This window comes from Kryptolebias marmoratus, linkage group LG10 (genome assembly GCF_001649575.2).
Source record: "Kryptolebias marmoratus isolate JLee-2015 linkage group LG10, ASM164957v2, whole genome shotgun sequence".
Taxonomy (NCBI): Eukaryota; Metazoa; Chordata; class Actinopteri; order Cyprinodontiformes; family Rivulidae; genus Kryptolebias; species Kryptolebias marmoratus.
Window position 1 is genome coordinate 10,956,687 of NC_051439.1, and position 20,153 is coordinate 10,976,839.

At 41.7% G+C, this 20,153-nt stretch overlaps 3 protein-coding genes across 7 annotated transcripts in view; 2 read left to right on the forward strand and 1 right to left on the reverse strand.

Moving 5' to 3' along the window:
- The window catches only part of fancm (FA complementation group M), a 31,774-nt gene that overhangs the window by 1,868 nt on the left and 9,753 nt on the right, over nt 1-20,153 (forward strand). For all 3 annotated transcript variants that reach the window (XM_025005057.2, XM_017413988.3, XM_037977785.1), the window contains exons 5-13: nt 12,544-12,675; nt 16,166-16,298; nt 16,434-16,526; nt 16,681-16,785; nt 17,083-17,255; nt 17,507-17,713; nt 17,808-18,048; nt 18,134-18,282; nt 18,377-18,541. In XM_025005057.2, the coding sequence (XP_024860825.1) occupies nt 12,544-12,675; nt 16,166-16,298; nt 16,434-16,526; nt 16,681-16,785; nt 17,083-17,255; nt 17,507-17,713; nt 17,808-18,048; nt 18,134-18,282; nt 18,377-18,541 (1,398 nt within the window). The remainder of the gene's footprint in view (nt 1-12,543; nt 12,676-16,165; nt 16,299-16,433; nt 16,527-16,680; nt 16,786-17,082; nt 17,256-17,506; nt 17,714-17,807; nt 18,049-18,133; nt 18,283-18,376; nt 18,542-20,153) is intronic.
- Nucleotides 147-8,290, reverse strand: soul3 (heme-binding protein soul3). Of its 2 annotated transcripts, XR_001808533.2 has the most exons (6): nt 7,658-8,290; nt 4,177-4,271; nt 3,338-3,479; nt 3,040-3,223; nt 2,190-2,955; nt 147-2,108 (listed from the first exon to the last, which is right to left on the reverse strand). XR_001808533.2 is itself a non-coding variant. In XM_017413946.2 (5 exons), exons 1-5 carry the CDS (start codon nt 7,893-7,895, stop codon nt 2,784-2,786), a joined length of 831 nt encoding a protein of 276 aa, XP_017269435.1. In that variant the 5' UTR covers nt 7,896-8,290; the 3' UTR covers nt 147-2,783. The 2 variants fall into 2 exon arrangements, 1 of the variants encoding a protein (XP_017269435.1); XM_017413946.2 differs by having other exon boundaries at nt 147-2,955.
- On the forward strand, nt 13,255-15,880 carry LOC108234570 (piggyBac transposable element-derived protein 3-like). 2 transcript variants are annotated; one of them, XM_037977788.1, is made up of 3 exons: nt 13,255-13,915; nt 14,027-14,725; nt 14,819-15,880. In XM_037977788.1, the coding sequence occupies exons 2-3, from the start codon at nt 14,142-14,144 to the stop codon at nt 15,642-15,644; spliced, it is 1,410 nt and encodes a 469-aa protein (XP_037833716.1). In that variant the 5' UTR covers nt 13,255-13,915; nt 14,027-14,141; the 3' UTR covers nt 15,645-15,880. The 2 variants fall into 2 exon arrangements, with proteins under 2 accessions (XP_037833716.1, XP_024860833.1); XM_025005065.2 differs by having other exon boundaries at nt 13,255-13,505.

Here is a 20,153-nt window from a genome sequence, read left to right on the forward strand (position 1 = left end):
AACTCTTGAAATTGATTTATTTGCCTACAAGAAAAATTGTCTACTTTGGGTGCTTTTTACAGTGGACCTTGAGACACTTCTTGGTGCTTTGCTGCCACCTGCTGGTCACTGTTAGCCTGGCTCTGTGTAAAAAACTTGAACTGAGCTTCACCTCTTTTTTTTTTTTTTTTTTTCCTGGCTGTGAGGTTCTTTCTGGGTCAGTCAATATTAAAATGACCGATTTGTCTTGAAAGCATCATCCGGTTACACTCCACGGTCAAGCTTTTTCGTGATGGCAGGCTGAGTTGTTCTGGATTATCAACGAACCCTTCCTGCTGTCTCCTTGTCTCGCCTGGCTGTCTGTTTGTGGACACTTCTGTAAAATGTGCCGCTGCAATTTCTTTGGGTTAGTTGGCTGCTAAAATGAAACGCCTGCATTTTAAAACTGATTGTGTTCCATCTTTGCATGCCCTTTTTTTGAATTTGTCTTTGTTTTTTTTGGAGGAAAAGACATTTTCCCCCCTTTAGATGGTTTCATTTTATTCATTGTTTCCGCCTGATTGCAGGGTGTCTGTAACCTGCTTGTTAACGTCTGTTTCAGTTGTGAAATCGCCCCAGAATTGAATCACTGTTGAGCAAATCAGAAAAATGAAGCAGTCATGCAGACAGGTGGCTTGTGTTCATTTTTTTTCTTCAGTATTCAGCCCTTTTTAATCACACATCAGCAGGTTTTGGCACTCTTCTTGCTCCTGGTTTTGTTTCTGATAGAGGCTTTATAGACAGATGTGAACATGTGTGTTCAAGCTGCTGATGAACTGTTTGTCATAAATGTTGCACGCTGTTCGTGTTCAGGTGAAAACTGATGGTGGAACTTGGGTTATATGGTTTCTTATGAACAAAAATTATTAGTTCGAAGGACTTGTTGAACTGAAATATTCTTGTTTCTGATGTCATTACAATGTTACTTAAATACCTTTCTTTTAGCTGCAAAATAAAACTAGTTAAGGCCTTTTTACTGTGTAGTTTGTTGTACAATAAACTGGACTTTAGTTTGTCTGAAGGTCTCTATCTTAGTGTTGAATATGAATCAATCTTTTCAAATAAACAAAAAAATACCCAGTGACTGCATTTTTAATGTGGAAATATTTCACTTTCATATAAAATTTCGATTGTGTAAGTCTATCTTTTTTCAAAATTATGAGCTTTACATATAAAGCATCAGCCCAAGGCTGCGCGGCGCAGAAAAGTGACGCCTATCGTTGCAAATTTTCAAGACAGGAGACCAGCACATTTTATTTAACAAAGAAAACCACATCAGCGCTTATATGTTGCACTCGAAGTTTTACAGTACAGAAAGTTTTACAGAAAGAGAAATAAAGTAAGAAACAGCCTGCATGTGTAATGGCTTTTGCAAAGGTTCCCACCGATTAATGGTTCGAACATTTAATTCAAAATAAACTCTTTGGATTTGGATGTCAACAAAAAAGTTTTGAATTCAGCTTTCTTTTCCAATTACACTCATTCAACATTAGTCCACCTTCACATTCTATAGACCGTAAAACCATCACACAGTGATGATTTTAGCTCGGTCACTTTCTGTCACATTCTCACATTATGGTTAACTTTGCATTTTTTTTTTTATTGGTGGCAGAGCATTACAAACAATTTGAACTAAAACAGACTTTAGTTTTACTCAAACTACAATCACAGTAGATACTCTGTGCACTTATATTTCATCGTTCCTACTTGTATTCGCAACACGTCAACGAATGCGTACTAACTTAGCAAGTAGAAAGACAAGACGTACACTGACGAACACTTTTCATTGTGTTTAAACAAGTGTTGAAGCATGAGGAATGCATTACCTTGTATCGCCAACTGCAGAGACAAAAGTGAACGTGATCTGCTGCAGGTTTTGATTGTCGTTTAGCAGTGAGATCTGTCCTCCGAGTTTGGTTTGTTGAAGTTGGATGTCCCGCGGCTTTTACATTTTCCCAAACACGTGAACGCGTTATGGTCACAGTCTCCAAATTAGCATCGCCACCTGCGTCGATGGTGATATTGGAGGCCGCTAGTTCTGGTCTGGATGATGTCTGTTGAGCTGTGCAGCGGATCCTCTTTCCACAGCCCTAACACACAGACTGGGTTAGGCTAGTGGCCCAGAAACTGGCTTTGTTTTTAGTGGTCTTGCTAATAAATATTGCACTTACTGTTGTACAGGCGTAGCATTGACCTGTGAGCTGTAGTTAATAGTCTAATCCAGACATGAAGAAAGAATGGAGCAACAGAGCGAAGGTGTCACTAACATGGCTGTGCAACAAACAAAAGGAGCGCAGTAAGGCTGTGTGTTTTTCCTGTGGATAGACAGACTGTTGCATGTTTCTGACACCACTCAATGGTCACCACATTCACAAAGCACTAACAGGTAATACTATCACAGTTTTTACCAAAAAAAAAGAAGAAAACGGGTTTTATCCGTCTTAAAGCAGGAGGTACGTGCTTCACTATAGCATCTGAGTTGTGTTCATGGCAGTATGGCAGTGGTTGAGTATGATTCCCTGTTGCATGAGGGAAATAAAGATTTATCTCATATGAACATTAAGAGGAAAAAAGTATTTCTTTCTTCTTTTTTTTAAAAATCAAAACATATTGGCTTTGGAGTGTGCTAGGCTGGTGGTCATTTCAGATGGGGGTGGTGACTAACGATGACAATGGTGCACCTGAGGCTGCGGCTGAGCGAGCGGGGGCAGTGTTAAGAGTTTTGAGGCTCAAAGGGGGGGGGGGGATGCTGCGGCTGCGCCAAGTCAGCGGTGCTCCAGGAACCAGATCTCATTCTGACGGTTGCTGTGGGCGGGGTTGGTGTAGCCGGCCACGATGAACGAGTCGCCGACGCACACGCCCGGAGAGTCCAGCAGCTCCGCCATGGCGTTGATCTGATTAATGATGGTCACTTCGTTGGTGGGACCAGTAAAAGCCCTGTTAGAGGGAGGGAGCGGCGTTTGAGGCTCCACGTTTCAGTGTTATTTAACAGGAATCAGTTTGACTTCACTCTCTACTAACCTTGTGTATACTGTCGCGGCAGGCCAGACCTCTATGGTGATCTCGTTATCATAAGGTTGTGGGGGCTGCGCCTGGTGCTCAAGGGGAAGGTAGTACGCCACAGTGACTTCTTGGGAGATCACAGAGTGATTCTCATCCGTCTTCACTACTGTCAAAATGGGCAGCGTCATGCCGAGGTAGTCGCCTGAAATCAACAGAACAGAAACGTATTTTTGAACTGAAAGCTTGTAGTTTGGAGAATGAAATTTAAAAAAAAAACAATCGTGCAAGTCAAACGCGTTGTTGCTTTTGGACTCACTTATAGAGTTCTGCTGACAGATGTATCGCATTATCCTCATAAAACCGTAGCAGATGCTCTGCTCATACGTGTCCTCGTGCATCGTTATACAAGCCCAGTGGCCCTTTTCATAGTGCCGTTTCTCAAACAGCACCTCCCCGCACTGGGGAAAAAAACGAATAAACACAAAACAAATTAAGGTCAGAGCTGGAACATTAGCGTCTTTTTAAATACAATCAATACTAAAATTAACTTTAGTGCAAGCACATATCTCCGTAAATGGGACGTTTTAACTACAAATATGTGAGCACATTTCAGGAAACCTGCTCCAAGTATAGGGCGCTATGATTAGCCTTTGTTTCACCAGTCTCCAGACAGGTTCTAATGAACTAATTAAGTCAAGGTAAACCAGTCAGCCCTCTTTATTTATACACTCCCCAAAGGAGTTTAAACAGCATGGGTGACACGATTGTCTTGCCGGAAATAAATAGTTGACCCGAAGTCACATGATCCATGTTCTTTCCTTACCGTTAAGATGCTTGATTGTTTTAGAAGTGTTGCATATGTAAGTAAAGGCTTTAATTTTGCGCAAATGCTATGTATATAATGGAAAATGAATGCAGTTTCTGTCATAGTTACACTCAAACATAAGCACAAGCACGGTCTTATTGACTTATTGTTTGGAAACGTTGAATTCAGGTCAATTAATCTGGACCAGCAAGTTAATATTACTACTAGATTAGAATCAGGGTTTTTTTGCCTTTTATGTACAGTAGAGCAGCGTATAGAGAACAGGGTTGTCCAAGCTGATATTATAATGTGTCGTGGTAAAATAAAACATTAAAAAATCAGATCAGTACCTTCTCTTTTCGCATGAGGAGTGTAAAAGGGACGTGCTCTCTTTGACTGCGTCCTTGGTTGTTGCTGCTCAGCTGTTGAATGGGTTCCGCCATATCTGTCAGACAGACAACCAGCTAGGTTAGTTGTGAATTTAAAGCACGGCAAAAAAAAATAAAAGCTGACATAATTGGAGTCGTGCTCTTAAGGTGAAGACAGATACGGTATTTTCTTTATTTTAAACCATATGCAGGTTTGGTCTATGGAATGTCCATGTAAAGACAAGGAAAATAACCCATTTAGAGTGGGCTTATGCCTCTTTTTGTTTGGTGTTTTAATAAATAAAGTAAAGCAATTCTATATCTTCTAACTTTCACAGCCAACAAATAACATCCTGTCAGTGTCCTTGCTTGCAGTGTTCTGTTGGCCGTCTAAATACTTTGAGGAAGAAGCTGCGGCTCGGCAGATCACTGTGCCAGAGAGGAAGGATTATTAAAACTGCTGGAGACAACGTTGACTAAAGCTGCTCAAGGCCAGGGAGGGATGAACCGTTTTTAACAGCACAAGATGGTGTTTCTGAAACCATGGGGCGCTTGAATGTAAATTCTTTATACGTCTTGTAGTTCAGTTTCATTTTTTTTTTTTTTTTTTTGCCGCGCCACAACCAAACTGAATCCATTCGTATCACGTTTTGTTAATCGACGCCATGTAGGACAGCAGGGTCAAATGGATCTGTGGTATTTAGGCGACCGATTGTTTTGACGAGCAAAGCCGCAAGTTGTTCGTCTTCGTGTGGGGACCAGACAGGGTGGACCTTTTAGCCGGTCCTTTAACCAAATCATTTATTTTTGAACATAAGTCACAAGTTAAAAGTAGCTCGGCACGGATGAAATTTCAACAAGAGACGAAAAATGAAAACAAGAAACCACAGCTCGTTCTCTGAACAGTTGTATACAAATACTAGACGTACACATAAGTACGCTCATCAGTTTATATGAAAATATCCTAAATGTGGATTAGTATTGCTACAGAATAGTTACCAACTTTCAGTCTGACTGCTGCTCCATCCTGCTTTGTTGTGTTGGTTCTATGCCTGAAATTTAAACTAATTTAGAAATAAATAAGATCATAAAAATAGCTTTTACAAGCATCTTTTCATGGAAAGTGATTTAAACAGCTGCTCTTACTGACGTAGATAGTCATAGACAAGATTTCTGACACTTATAATAGTGTTATAGGCCCTTGCATACAAAGAAAGACCAAAATAAATACTGACATTAGCATGACAGATCAGCATTCTGTGAATTGTGCTGTTTCTTTTGCTTATTCGTTTTTTTTAGGCGTGCTTCAAGTGAGACAGATAATTATTTAAATGCATTTATTCGGGAAATTAAAAACCAGCTGAGCTCTTTAACGTCATTTTGGCCCGAGCTTCTTGTTTACTCGCTGAAAGTCCGTCACGCATTCACATTCAGGTAATAATATCTGACCTCGCTCTGCCCTCCAGGGACTCGTTGAATAGAATAGAAACGATAACATCTGCACAGGACTTGGAAACTGGGCCGACACGATGTAAGGTTAGAGATAAAACATAAAAAAAATATATCTTATGAGACCTGTGCAGTGCACACCCTCTAACGTCAGTGATGAGTTCGCAGCAACACAAATTATCTGCTAGCTGCAATTAAAACAATTAGGTAGCATTAAAATATGCTTTGTGTCATTTATAATGGTCTGTATTACTGCGAAAATCAGTATCATATTCCTAGCATGTCAAGGAAGAGCTTATCTTTGGTATTACTGGATGTGTTTTGATTTAGCCAAAACTATACAGAAAAGCAAATGCACGAATAATACAAATACCAGATCGATCGCTCTCCTGCTGTGAATTCCTAGCTGCTTTTTGACCTTTTATAGACTTTAGGGAGATCGACGAAGTAAACAGCATAAAACCTGGTGTTTGATTGTGTTCTCACATATAAATTCTTTGGACGATGTTCAAGAAACGCAGAGGCTGTAGTGTAAGCGCGAAAGGGGATTACAACAAGCGGAGCCTCCCACCGAGCTCCACCCCGTTTGACTCCATCCCAATTAGAGCGAAGGAGTTTACTGTGGCCTTGGCCTGTGTCCTCGGCTACAGTTCAGTACAGAGCCTACAGTTTAGGACCCACATAGGCAAAGTAGATAATCGCCTCGGGGACAGAAAGCACCAAGAGGTGATTTTGTTTTCACCGTTTAATGGAGTGCGTCTGAGGGCAGATGGGAAAAGATGAGCTACAGAAATTAAATTTGATGTAAAATGTTACTTACAGCTCGTCTTTGCTTAATGGGAGCTCAAACCACATGTCATAAATGGGTAAAATAAGTATAATGATGCGTCGTGAGCTTTTAAGATACAAGTACTGCTGTGTTGTTCTGCCAAGTGTGATTGCTTTTAGTTTGAAAGGGCCCCAGAGTCGACATGATGAGCTTCAGGGACAACAAACAACCAGAAAACCTTGAGACCTTGATCTATACAAACACCCATTTGCTGTACCCGGGTGTAAATTAATGAAAAAAAAGGGGGTTTGATTTTGTCTAACACCACATAAGGTAAAGATGGTGATCTGCAGTGTGTTCTGAAAACAAAAGCAGGAAATAAAAAGTTGAAAGTCTAGCTTTTCTCAATGGGTTCATTGTTTAGGTCTGTGTATCTCTAATCTGTGATTAGCACTTCTAAAGTTCATTGTTTTTGTCTCCTGGCAAGCACAATGTCTGGATTTACATGGGGGGGGGGGACTTTACATGGTAATTAACTAATTAGTACACATTTTATCCTCAACTTCTCTTTGTATTGGTTTAATGCACCATCATTATCAGAAATATCTTCTTAATCAGCTTTTCAAAGCAAAACTCTGGGTCAGACGTTGGTTTTGCATTAAATTTAATTTAAAAATTGGCATTATTAGGGCAGATACATTGTATGCGTTTGATTTATGTGCCGTTACTGTGTTAAACGATACAGAGAAAGAAAACTGTAATTATGTAGGCGTAAATAATGGTAGATTATTTACCCATTTTCTTTAATTGTCCATTAAATTTAAACCGCCTGCAGGATGATAGATGCTAGCAACACTGCCCACATGTAAACATCATCGGTTTGGTGTTCGTTAACGCTCGGTTGTCTGATCAGAAAGTTGATTGTTTTACAGAAAACTGCCTCACATAATTTAATTCAAAGCTTCTCAAAAAAACAAAATCAATTTAGCACTTCCAACAATTCAGTCTAGTTTAATGCTTTAATTTTCTTTTATTCCTGCATTTTCTTGTGAAAATAACTAGTTGAAACACGTGGCTGCCTAAAGCAAGGATTGTCCAAAACAAAAGCTGTAAAGTGGGCAAATCAAGTCGAACTAGTTCCTTTTTCCCCTCCTTTTATTTGCCTCTGCAAGGCATGATTACAGGAGGAGAAAGCAGCTGATGTGTTCATTTTTTTATGTACATATTTCCTTATTTATTATTTACCTTGGGACACCTCCACCTGGTGTCCCCTCGCCACTTCCTGCCAGTAATGCAGCATCCGGTCCGAGGAGTCAGCCTCCATGGTTTCTCCCTCCTCCTCCAGGCTTCCGTTGCCCGAGTCTGAGAGCTGCTCCTCGGTGAAAGACTCCAGGTCCTCCAGGGTGATCATCCCGCTCCCGCCGTCACCTCCGCCACCACCTCCACCTCCGCCTCCGCTCATCTGACAGCCGCCTCGGTCCATGTCAGAGCTACGATTAAAGAAAAAGGCCTCGAAAGGTTGGACAAGAAGTGATAAATAAAAGGGGAAAAAAAAGTTAAAAGGAGTTTTCCCTGAGTGTACGCGCAACCGGACCGCCTGGTTTGTTTGTTTTTCGCACCTCGCAGCGCGGCGAACACTTTGTACAGATTAAGACAGCCGGTTTCTGCTCGACAAACCAGGCGCCGCTACGCCGTTTTTAACCATATTTGCTTCCGTTTTATTTCATCCCCTTTTTAAAGCCAACGCTTATAAAAATGACAAAAAAAATAATGATTGTAAAAAAAAAAAGAAAAACTAAAGAGTAGTGCAGAGTCTCCTTCTCCCGTGCGGAGGAGCGTGACACTTTCGAGCCGAGCGCTGTGTGTGCTGTGTGCGCTGTGTTTATGAGGGCGGGACACCCGGGCCACGGGCGGCAGCACGTGACGCTGCGGGCTCGCACAAACCCCGCCCCCTCCGCGCTGCCCGAGCTAATAAATATCAGACTCCTGTCAGAGAACAGGCAGTTCTTTAAACAGGGAAGTCCGAAGAGCTCAATGTAAACAATATGACTAAAAGTAACAGAGTGATTTACGTTTTCTTTGTGGATTCTGCTTTAGATTAAAGAGATTGATGTGTACTTTAAAGACATATTTTTCAATATCAACATATTTGAGTAATGTGTACCTTTTTGTTATAACAATATTAACACCCCAAAAAGATGGACACTGATGTTGTTGTTTTTTTTTCTGTTTTCCCATAAGGCTGATTAAGAATCTAGATAAATGCGAGGCAGAAGATTATAAACAGGACTGATCTCGATCACCAGGGGACACTCTTGACAAAAATCTCTGTCTCTGCCACCATGCCGTACCCTTCAGCATGCACGTAGGGAGGACATTATACAATCCACTATATTCTGCGTGGGTGTGTCTGTACGAGTTGAGTACACCCGCACACCGGCAGTGACAATAACAACACTCTACAAGGAGGAGGGACCTCATACCCTCCCCTCCCTGACTCTTGTCTACCGGCGTTTACTTTAATTGCTTTCAGGTCTGTTCATTATATTAAACGGTCTCAGGCAAACCAAGACTGCAGCGTGAATCACCGATCCCCCCTTGCAGCGATAATCTTCTTTATAGTTCTCCCACCTTGCTGAGGCAAGCTCTTACAGTACAAACACCATTACATCCACCCGGTAGTTTGGAAAAGTTCAAATTCTTGTCACTTTTTCTCCCCTCCTAATTTCTTTCTTAGCTCAGTTCTCCATATATTTCAATGTACTTGATTTAGTTTTGATAGTTTTCAAAATGGAAATCCTCAACTGTTAATATAAAGTTAATAGCAGTAGTCTAATTGGATGGACGTACAACGTAATTCCGTTAATGCAAGTAGACAGATTTAAGTCACTGAGAGAAAATGGGGCTGAATCTCTGGAAGTTTTGCTCAAGTTGAAGTTGTTCGGGTATCGTGGCGTTCTTTTTCTGCACATTTCCTTGTTGCCTTTCACATTCCAGCCGGGGCGAAAACAATGACCTCACTAATCTGCTTCAGCTTAATCTCATAATCTGGACGTGATCGCAGCGTACGCACACTCGCATCGAGATCCACCTGTTGGTCTGCAGACTACAGACACCAGGCTCAGGGGTAGCCAGCTCACAGCTTTGTTTGTTTTGTTTTTTTTAAGCATATGCAGCGACTAGTCAGCTTTTTTGTGACCCAGAAACTCAAGACTGAAGGACTGGAGATAGTTCGATAAATCGGTGAAGAGAAAACTGTTATTCTAAAATACACAATGAGAATAGAGGGAACAATAAGCTTGGTTTAATAATTAATGTTTTGATTTTTACCAACACATTTCAAAATAAGTGTTTTTGCTTTGTTTCCTACAGTAGGGACGTAAACATGTCATGAATAGTATTAAAGAGATTAATGTTAGATTTCTAAAGAGGACCAGTCTGAACATTGTGTTTACGACTCAGTGTGATGCCACACACACACACTTTTAATACGCATATTCTGGAGCCTGAAACAACCATAAAGTGCCTGAGGGATGATAAACAGCTCTTCAAAGCTTGGGTTTCCAGTCTGGCGACTTCTTGTCGGAATTGCAAATTGTTGTTTTGTTTTGGTACATGAACCGCTAGATAATGAGGGACTTTTTACATTTCTTTTCTTTTTACACTATAGCAAGTTTGACAATACAAGACAACACTACTGGAAGAAACAGACTGGTGGCTAAAAACAGGGCGGATGAAATAAAGACGGCTTTCGACTGAAGTCTGGGATGTGGTTGGATGAAGGTAATGGTCTTCATCCGTCTCACCCTCCGCAGACAGAAGTGGTGTACTGTAGGTGTTTATGCAACAATTGAAACTGGATGAAGTTATCACCGGAAAAGCTCATAAAAAGTTTAAGAAACTGATCAGATTTCCAAACATCGAAAGGTTCTCCGTCGACTTTCAGTTTATGACTTCATGATGTGAATTATGTGTAGGATTGTGGGTGTTTTACTCCATAACTAAAGAAGGAACTGAAAGGCTGACAGCCGGGAGACTTATTTGAACAATCACGTAACGGTTCCTCAAGGTTCTGGCAGCAGTGAGGCAAAGCGTGACGCTCTCAGACAGACATTGTCTTCGCAGGTGGACATGTTTTCACGACGCTGGTGGAGATTCTGACTCCAAGCACAGTTTCTCTGGGACACCGTAGCCTCGACTCACCAAAACATTGATAACATTCAGTTTTTTTACAGCAGTAATTTAGCGCACGTGCTTCAATTAAACGCTCCAAAACTGCCAATTAGAAAAACCAAACCACACTTGGGGAACAAAAGAAAAGCTCTTTATTATCTTTTTTTTTTTTGTCTTTTGGTGAGTGTTTGTTCATTACGGATATGAAAATATCCTCGCAGGACAGTGAATGCAGACCACTCTGACATATTTTGGAAATGTTCTAAAATTGTTCAGTTTTGGAAAAATGTGCATGAAACTATAAATAAGATTCTGGGATATGGTATTCGTATGAGCGGCATGGTACTGTATGTTTGTAACTTCAACAATGTAAAAGTAAGGGATAGATATCTGATGAAGATAATATTAATAGCTAGTAAGAAAGCTATTACGAGGAAATGGGGAAAGGAGGACCCCCCCTAGTCATGAACAATGGACTGAGACAATAGAAGAAATCTACATCATGGAAAAACTGAGATTACAACAAGGACAGATGGAAGAAAAGTGGACAAAATGGACAATGTTCAGAACAAAAGACAGCGACAAAAATAGAGAAAGAACTTGTCAAACTGGATGGGACAAAGGTCCAGAGGAAGAATAACTCCCAAGCAAAAGTTTGTGTTTGTTTTCTTTTATGTTATGTAATGTGGAATGGGTACTGATCGTGTACACTATATATGTAAACAAAGTTGAAAAATGACAATAAAACGTTAAATGATTTTAAAAAAGAAAAGAAAATATCCTCTTGTTTCTCATGATGTTACCCTACTTTGTGATTTCAGTGGATTTTGGTCGTCTTTAGGTGCAGAGTTCAGTTTTTGGACCTCCACCCACTGTAGGGGGACCCCTCAAAGCAAATGAGCATTAGCAAATGTTAATAAAAGAACATTTATTTTTTTCTTTAATGTTTTCATCCCGTGTCGTAACAGTTTCATTCCATGTTACAGTTTTTCGGCACATCTCAGCGACTCCCTTGTTGTGCTTTTAAAAACCATAACATGCATGAAAACGAAGCCCGACCAGATGGTCTGCCCCTCGTCCATTTAGACGATAAAACATTTCGGACTGGCTGTTGATGGTATCTGAAATGTCAGAGGGATTAAAGGTTATTATTTAACCCTTTTTCCCTTTTGTCCTCGTAAGCCCTACGGAGCGCGCTGACATTTCACCTCGGAAGCAGGCTGAGGTTTAGGAAACATGGGACAGACGTTCGATCGCGTTTACGTTACAAGAGGAAAGCTTTCAGTCCTAATTGCCACGGTGGTTTTATGTCTGGGCTGACGGACGCTAGAATACACAGTTTCCTTTTCCAACTCCTGACTGAGGGGATATATAGCAGCCGCAGATTTCTTCTCAAATAACCAATTTCCTCCTTTTGAAAATTCGGACCCATTAGTGTGAATGAGACGTCTCTCCAATTTCCATCACTTATTCTTCTGATTGTGATTCCATAATGGTCCCCCAAAGCAAGCAAATCGCTCGTCATCTGTTACGAAACCTTCATTTTTACGCACAAATTGATTCTAGTGGGCAACCTACTTCTCTCAGGGCAGTCTTTTATTCTGTTCGGTTTGTGGAGCAGAAGTTTTGCCCAGCTGAGATTGAAATCATAACGACCCAGCCTCTCATTATCTGCAGTTGTGAGGATGAAAAGACTTTGCTAAAACTGTGTCTGGTGGAAGAGCCGCTTCCATCTGCTTCGCCATTATTTTGAAACGAGGACAGGCGAAAGGGACAAAGAATTCGACACAAAACTTTTATTCAGCGTGTAAAAGTCTGCTTATAGCGGCAGTAACTCTTGTGTGTTTCAAAGTGTCCGTATAGGGCTTTGTCTGACTCCGATTGAACCATTTCCACTATAAAGCAGGCATATCCTCCTCTTGATGACCACCATTTGTGTTGTTTACCCATCTCGCCAGGTGCTGGGGAAGTTTATGTCTCGCCTCGCTCAGAACCGGGTGATCGGCCACAAGGACCTTCGGACTCTCAGCAAATACCAGCTCATTCTGGCCAGGGATCAATTCCGCAAGAGCCCGCCGCCACACATCCAGGCATGGACACATTAAAATCACTTATGTTTCCATGTTGTATAACTTATAAGTGAACCGGAAGCACTGAAACTCGAAGAATGTAGTCAAAAGAAAAAAACAAGAACTACAAATCAATAATGATCCTTGTTGTCAGTTTAAGTTTAAAGGGCCTAGTGTAAGTTTAGGAAAAGGAAAGGCCACGTAATACAGATTTTAAATGGGATGAATGGATTTAAATCACAACCCCTGATTGCAAAAACAACAGGATGTTGTGTAAAATGTAGATACAGTGGAACATAGTAAACATATCAGATGTTTAAACTCATAGACTGTGTCATTTTTTTTGCAAAAAAAAAAAAAAAAAGGGATTTTGGACTTTATGGCAGCAACACATCTCAAAAAAGATGGGACAGTTGCAACAAAAGGCTGTAAAAATAAGTGGAGTGAAGAAGAACCAGCTGGAGGAGCATTTAGCAGTAAATTAGAATAATTAGCAACAGTTTTGTTTTTCTTAAAATCAGATCTTTTCGCTCCCTTAATGGTTTGCAACCAGATTTTGTTTTACATGCCACTATAACTAGAATATTTGCTTTTAATTTCAAAACCAATTTTTGAAATATCCTCCTGAGACCCAGCAATGCATTTTTGTCCTCTGTGGAGTACATAGGTTTTTTGTTCATAACTCTGAAACTATACATGCCACTGTGTTAAATCCTGTTGGTCCTTAGAGAGGACATCCTGGGCTTTCCAATGATATGACATGTGTGGGGGTGGGGCTTTTCTGGAATTTTCTTTCTGATTCTTCACAATGGCTGCCATCCCTGTGAGCACATTTTATCGAAAGAAGAAAGGTAAGTATATTATTTTCTAATTATGAGCTTTGTGAGTTTAATATTCAGATTGCTTCTAGTAAATGAACATCTAAGGAATAGTTAGGTGGATTTTCAGAGCAGTTTAATTATTTGTTGGGATAAAACATAACCTGTTTATGTGTGTCCTCCATAGAGGACATCAGGATTTGCTTTTTATTTTTTTAACCTGTTTTAATAGAAATCAGCTCACTGACTGAGGCAGAGAAAATCCTAAACAGGATTATTGATGGAGACTCAGACATAGATTTGTCAGATGAGGAGGACCAAGAGGGACAGATTGACGGTGATTTTGAGGTCGGGAGTTCAGAGGATGAGGCATCAAGTGAGGAAGAGGAGAGTGAAGTTGAGGATGCACGGGCCCGTCGCCCACTTTGGACCAAAACTAACACGTAGGCTTCTGAGACAAGAGTAGATAAGCTTAGACAGATAAGAGTATTTTTTTGGATGAACTATCACTTTTAGAGGACATAATTATTTAATGTATTTGTCTGTCTCTTAAGATTCCTGCCTGTGCTGGAAGACTCCGGAGAGGTTGTCTGTACTGCCCCAAACCGTGTAGACTGGCCACCATCAAAATACTTTGAGCAGTACATTGACAACAAAGTTTTTGAGGACATGTCCTTTTGCACAAACCAGAGACAGATTCAGGTGTCAGGCTCAAGTCTGAATACAACACCTGAGGAGATTAAGACCTGGTTTGGAGTCTCAGTGTACATGGCATGCCTTGGTTACCCAAAAATCAAAATGTATTGGGCCAAAAAAACAAGAGTGCCAATAGTTGCTGAGTCGATGACAAGGGATCGCTTTTTCAAGATCAGATGTTCTTTGAAAATCACTAATGATCTTGATGTAACTGAAGAAGAGAGGAAGCTCAATATGCTTTGGAGAGTCAGTCCACTTTTGAAGAAGGTGCAACAAGGTTGCCTAAACCTACCCAGGCCAGGAAATGTTTCCATTGATGAACAAATGATTCCCTTTACTGGTCGATGTCCAGTCCGTCAATTCGTTCCTGGCAAGCCAAATCCAACCGGATTGAAGGTGTTTGTTCTCGCTACTCCAACTGGAATTGTATTGGATTTTGAAGTCTACCAAGGAAAAAACACCTTTGTCGGCAGAGACACAGGACTTGGAATAGGAGCAAATGCAGTTCTTCGGTTGACTGAGTCCATTCCCAGGGGAACTCACCTGTACTTTGACAGGTATAAACGTCAATTGTGGTGCTGTTGATGATGATTCTCTGTAAACAAATGACACTTATTTTTTATTTTTTGTGTTTGTGTCTGTCTGTCTAGGTATTTCACCTCAATAAAACTACTGGATAAATTGCTAGAAATGGGTCTGCCTGCAAGTGGAACATTGATGAAAAATAGACTCCCAAAGGATTGTAACATTACATCTGATAAAGAGTTGTTGAAACAAGGAAGAGGCTCCTCTGTAATGGTGACAAGGAAACATCCTGAGCTGGCTGTGACAAAATGGGTTGACAATAAACCTGTACTCATGGCATCAACAGTGCATGGAATAGAGCCCCAGGATACCCGGACCAGATGGTCACTGAAAGACAAAAGGCATGTTCAAGTGTCCAGACCTGCAGTGGTGGCAGAGTACAACACCAACATGGGTGGGGTTGATATGTGTGATAGAATGCTTAGTTTTTATAGAATGGCTAACCGCACAAGGAAGTGGACTGTACGCACAATCCTACACTTCTTCGATCTGGCTATCACCAACTCCTGGTTACAGTATAAGGAAGACAGCCAAGCTTTGGCACGACCTATGAAGAAAACTCTCCAATACCATGACTTCAAACTGCTCTTAGGTGAGGAACTGATTGCCCAGGGGCAGTCAGGCCAACCTAATCCAATTGAATCTGATGCGTCGAATGATGAGGAGTACGTTCCATCACAGAAGAGAAGGAGGCCCCAGCCAGATAAGGAAGTGAGAAAGTATGGAGCTGTCCATTTGCCACAGATGATGGACAATCCTAATAGTTCCAGGTGCAGAGCAGAAGGGTGCACTGGAAAAACCTACATAAAGTGCATCAAATGCAACATGTACCTCTGCATCTCAAAGAAGAAGAACTGCTTTATGGACTACCACAAACCAAAACAGAACTAACACACCTGATTAAACTACACTAATCAGCTTGCTTTTGATAAGCTGAATGAGGTCCCTGGAAATCTGAACCACTGGCTTGAATGGTGTAGCCATTTGAAATTTACAGCACTAAAGATTGTCAGAGTTCAGAGGTAAATGTATGCCTCGAAATGTGTTCATATTTGCCACAAGAGAGTCCCGATGTCCTCTCCAAAGGACATACTCTAAAAAATAAATAAAAACATGTTTTGAAATTTTTTCAATTGTAGTGATGTTTTTTCACACCAAAGAGTCATGTAGTGTAAAAAAAATTGAAATTCAAAAACTTTTTTTTCTCTGGGTCTCAGGAGGATAAATATTTTTTTCTTTTATTGGTGGCAATACAGGCAGGAAATGCTACTTAAGTTCCACATTTCCTGCTGTTTGACCACTGAATTCCCCTTTAGAGCAGCACTTCTGGTTCTGATGGATTATTTAAATCATATTCTGACACAGGCTTTGAATTAGTCTCGTGGACTCACATGTCATCATGCTCATCCCAGGGTCCTCAGCGGGGAATGCTGGAGGGCGACTTTGCCCTTTGCATCAGCCTGTACCACGGCTACGAGCTGCTGATGCAGACGGGCCTCAGATCGCTTTTCTTTTATGTCCAGGGAATCATGGACGGATCCAGAGGTCAGTCTCCTCCCTTCCAGTATTTCAGGGGGTTTCTTTGTCCTTTACCCGCACACAGGTTGCACTAAAATAGCTTTTTTTTTCCTCGCATGTTCATGTTTGAGACCAATAATTGCCTTTTTTTGTTTGGCTTAGAGATGTCCAGGACCAAGAACGAGCTCCAGAGGACGCCCACATTTATGGACCTGTACCATGAGATGGAAGCCATGTTTCTGAAGCCACCTGCTGGTACACGACTTCCTTCAAGCTACATAACTCAAACATCTGAGTCTAAATGTTTCCCACTGCAGCTGCCGCCAACCCTCTGTGAAAACACAAAGCTATAGAGCACTAAACGTGCTGTCCACGTTTAACCAAAACCTACTGTTGTGACTGTTTCCAGGTCCGGACGAGCCGTTTATTTACAGCCACCCCAAACTGGAGAAACTGGAGGAGGTGGTGCTGCAGCACTTTAAAGTGTGGGCCGAGCGCTCCGCGAACACAAATGGTGATGTCCTTTATATAGCAGCGCTAAGCTGTGATTCATACCCGGAATAATTGTTCTAGCTTAAAGCTGAACCACATCAGAGAAGGAACCTAACGTTTAATCTGAGTTCTCTAATGCTTCCATCGTCAGGGGAGATTTGAGTTTTTTTACGTGATATGAGCCGTTTCTGAGCAACATCCTGTTACAGTGTTTGCAGTACAGTTATTAAAGTTATTTCAAAATCACTTGTCTGGACAAACAGAAAAATCAAACAGTTGCTTTCTTATTTTTCTTTGCCTCCTTAACGTCTCGGTTCAGGTTCCGAGGGAGTAAGCACACGCGTGATGATCTTCTCGTCTTTCCGCGAGAGCGTCCAGGAGATCGCAGCCATGCTGGACCGCCACGCTCCGCTGATCAGGGTCATGACGTTTATGGGCCAAGCCTCGGCTGGAAAAGGGGTCAAAGGCTTCACCCAAAAGGAACAACTGGAGGTAAAACGCGTTTCTCGCTTTTCATGAAAGGAGGTGGCATATACCTCGAAAGATAGAAGAATCCTCATCTATCCTGATTTTTAACCAAAACAACTGTTGAGCTGTGAACTGTTTTCTGGGAGGTCTTTCGTGAACTAAACCAGACATTGAGCCGGTAATCAATTTATAAATGGGACAATTTATTTCAAGCACATAGACATATTTAGGTGGTTGTAAGAATGTTTTGTTCCTCCCTCTCGCCCGTGTTTCAGGTGGTGCACAGGTTCCGACAGGGAGGCTTCAACACGCTGGTGTCGACCTGTGTCGGGGAAGAGGGGCTGGATATCGGAGAGGTGGACCTCATTGTCTGTTTTGATGCGCAGAAGAATCCCATCCGCCTTGTGCAGAGGATGGGACGGACTGGACGCAAGCGGCAGGGGCGCATCGTGGTCATCCTCGCTGAGGGACGGGAGGAGAGGGTGTGTGTTATTGAACGACCTAAACGATAATAATGTAATAAACACCTCCAGGGCTTTATGAATGTATAACAAATTCATTATTTGTTTTCCACAGACCTATAATCAGAGCCAGAGCAACAAGCGCAGCGTGTACAAGTCCATTACTGGCAATAAAAGCGGGTTCCACATGTTCCCAAATAGTCCCCGCATGCTGCCTGAGGGCGTGAACCCCAAACTTCACAAGATGTTCATCACCTGTGGCCAGTTCGACCACAGCGAGAGCAGCAGGAGGTCCGTCAGGGGCCGGCGCTCCCACTCCGAGGGACGGGGGTCCCTCATCCACCCTCAAAACCTGCGTGAGGGAAAGACTGATGTCGGCTGCGGTTGGATTTCAGCTACATTTCAAGTTATTTGAATAAGGTTTTTCTCTCTTTTTGTCAGTTCAACAAGGCAGCCGAGCGTCTGACGGCTTTCTGAGCAGCACGGAATATTCTTTGTGGGCGTCCACCATGAAGCTGGAGGAACGGGAAGCTCATCCGTGCCTGAAGCCGTCCCGCTTCCTGTCAATACCCGGCGACCCAGAACATCAGGTTTCTTACACCGCTTTATTTAGTATCCAGCAGGACATATAAAGTTACCCTTAATTTTTCCTTTTTATTCTTCTGCTTCATTTCTTTATGACAGGAGGATGTTTCCAGAGGCAGGCCACCGTCCAGAGAGCTGTCTTTGTGGGAATGGAGACACTGGCAGCACAAAGCGCTTCCTGTCCATGCCGTTGATCATTCCCTCCGCTGCAGCCACTTCATCAAGGTGATGGAGCTCATAGACAGCATGAGAGAGGAAACAGAGGTGAGCAAAGGAGAAGCAAGTTCCCGTAGGATTAGTTTGTTTTGTTGCAATAAGTCTCGAACAATTGGACAGCTTAATAATTAATCAGATTAGGACTTTCTACAACAACTAATTCAGATTACACACTGATCTGGTGATGGGGGGGGGGAAATGGTTTCATAAAATGCTTCCAAACGTCTCGCGGATTTACGCAAAGGAAAACTAAACTTTATAAAGGACGAGAGGAGTCAGCTGGTTTGTTTGGGAACATACAACTGTGGTTTGTTTCCAGTTGCTAAATTTGGCGTTCTGACGTGGAAGGCAAATTCCTTGCATGTTAAACAAGCTCCAAAAAAAAAAAAAAAAAAATCAGGGCTTTTTCCAGGCTGTGAGTTTGTCTCTGACCTAGATTATATTAAAAAAAAAACATTCTTTTTTTATATAAACAGCATGGAAGACACAACCGCTGCTTTATCGGTTCTTTTTTTAAACCTTTCTCAGAACTTGAATCCAATTATAGGTTCAGCGTTTCTTCATGGACAAGCGCAAAAGGAGACATGATCAGAGGGGACAAAGTGAAACAGTTGTTTAATGTGAACGTAAACTTGTAATTAGCGTGATTTACATTCAGTCAGCACCCTTCCTTTGCTCGTCTTATCACCAAATTATCTTGTAAGAATGTCATGATCCTCCTGGTCTCCCCATCTGCTCTTCATCAATACTGCTTACAGTAAGACCCCTGAGTCTGACCAGAGCCCTAAATCTCGGTCAGAGATTACAGTGCGCTCATATTGCCTTTTTTTGTCCCCCCCCCTGCTGTGGGTCTTCATCATACTCAGGAAGGAGAAACTGATTCCACCTATATGGACAAACACACGTCATCAGCTAATGTCTTACAGGCTTCAGGTAATGAAACAACCAGCAAACAGTACAGTTTGTATTCATATATTCAATTAGAGAAGGACAAAGTGGTCAAAGTTTCATTATTTAGTCTCCAAAAGATATGTAAAATGAATGCTGTTGCAGTTGTAGCATGACGCATAAACTTGGATATTTACTGTATGTTTTTCTGTTTTTCGTAGCCTAATTTTGTTTAAAAAAGTAGACAAGGCTGAACTTCATGTAGGCCAGATTAGCTTTGTTTAAACTGTACGCCAGTGCTGTTGTAATATAGGCAAAACCTGTCTGATTCTCCCTGGTTCATGATGCTGTCCCATCTGTTCTCATGACCCATGTGCACTACTGCACTCCGATACTTTCAAAGATGCTGATTTTTTTTGGACTGGACACGAATTAAAAGTTAAATAGTCTGAAACCTTTTAAACCACAAGACTGGTTTAACCTTTTTCTCGCTCCAGTCTGAATGTTTTAGCTCCAGAAAAGCATGCAGTCGTTCATCTGATCTTCAGGCTTTACCTCTAGGAGACTCTTGCCGTACCTCTGTCAGTACGAGTGACCAGCTGTGATTTAACCCGCTCACCTGGTAGATCCATGTCCTTCAGGTCCAGCAGGTTAATTTTTCAAATTACACAACCACTCTGACCTCGGGTTGCCCCCATCCCAATGTTTATGAAACACGCTGCTGCCGCCAAACTCCGTTTATCTCTGTTTTACTGAAGGATGTCTTGGTTTT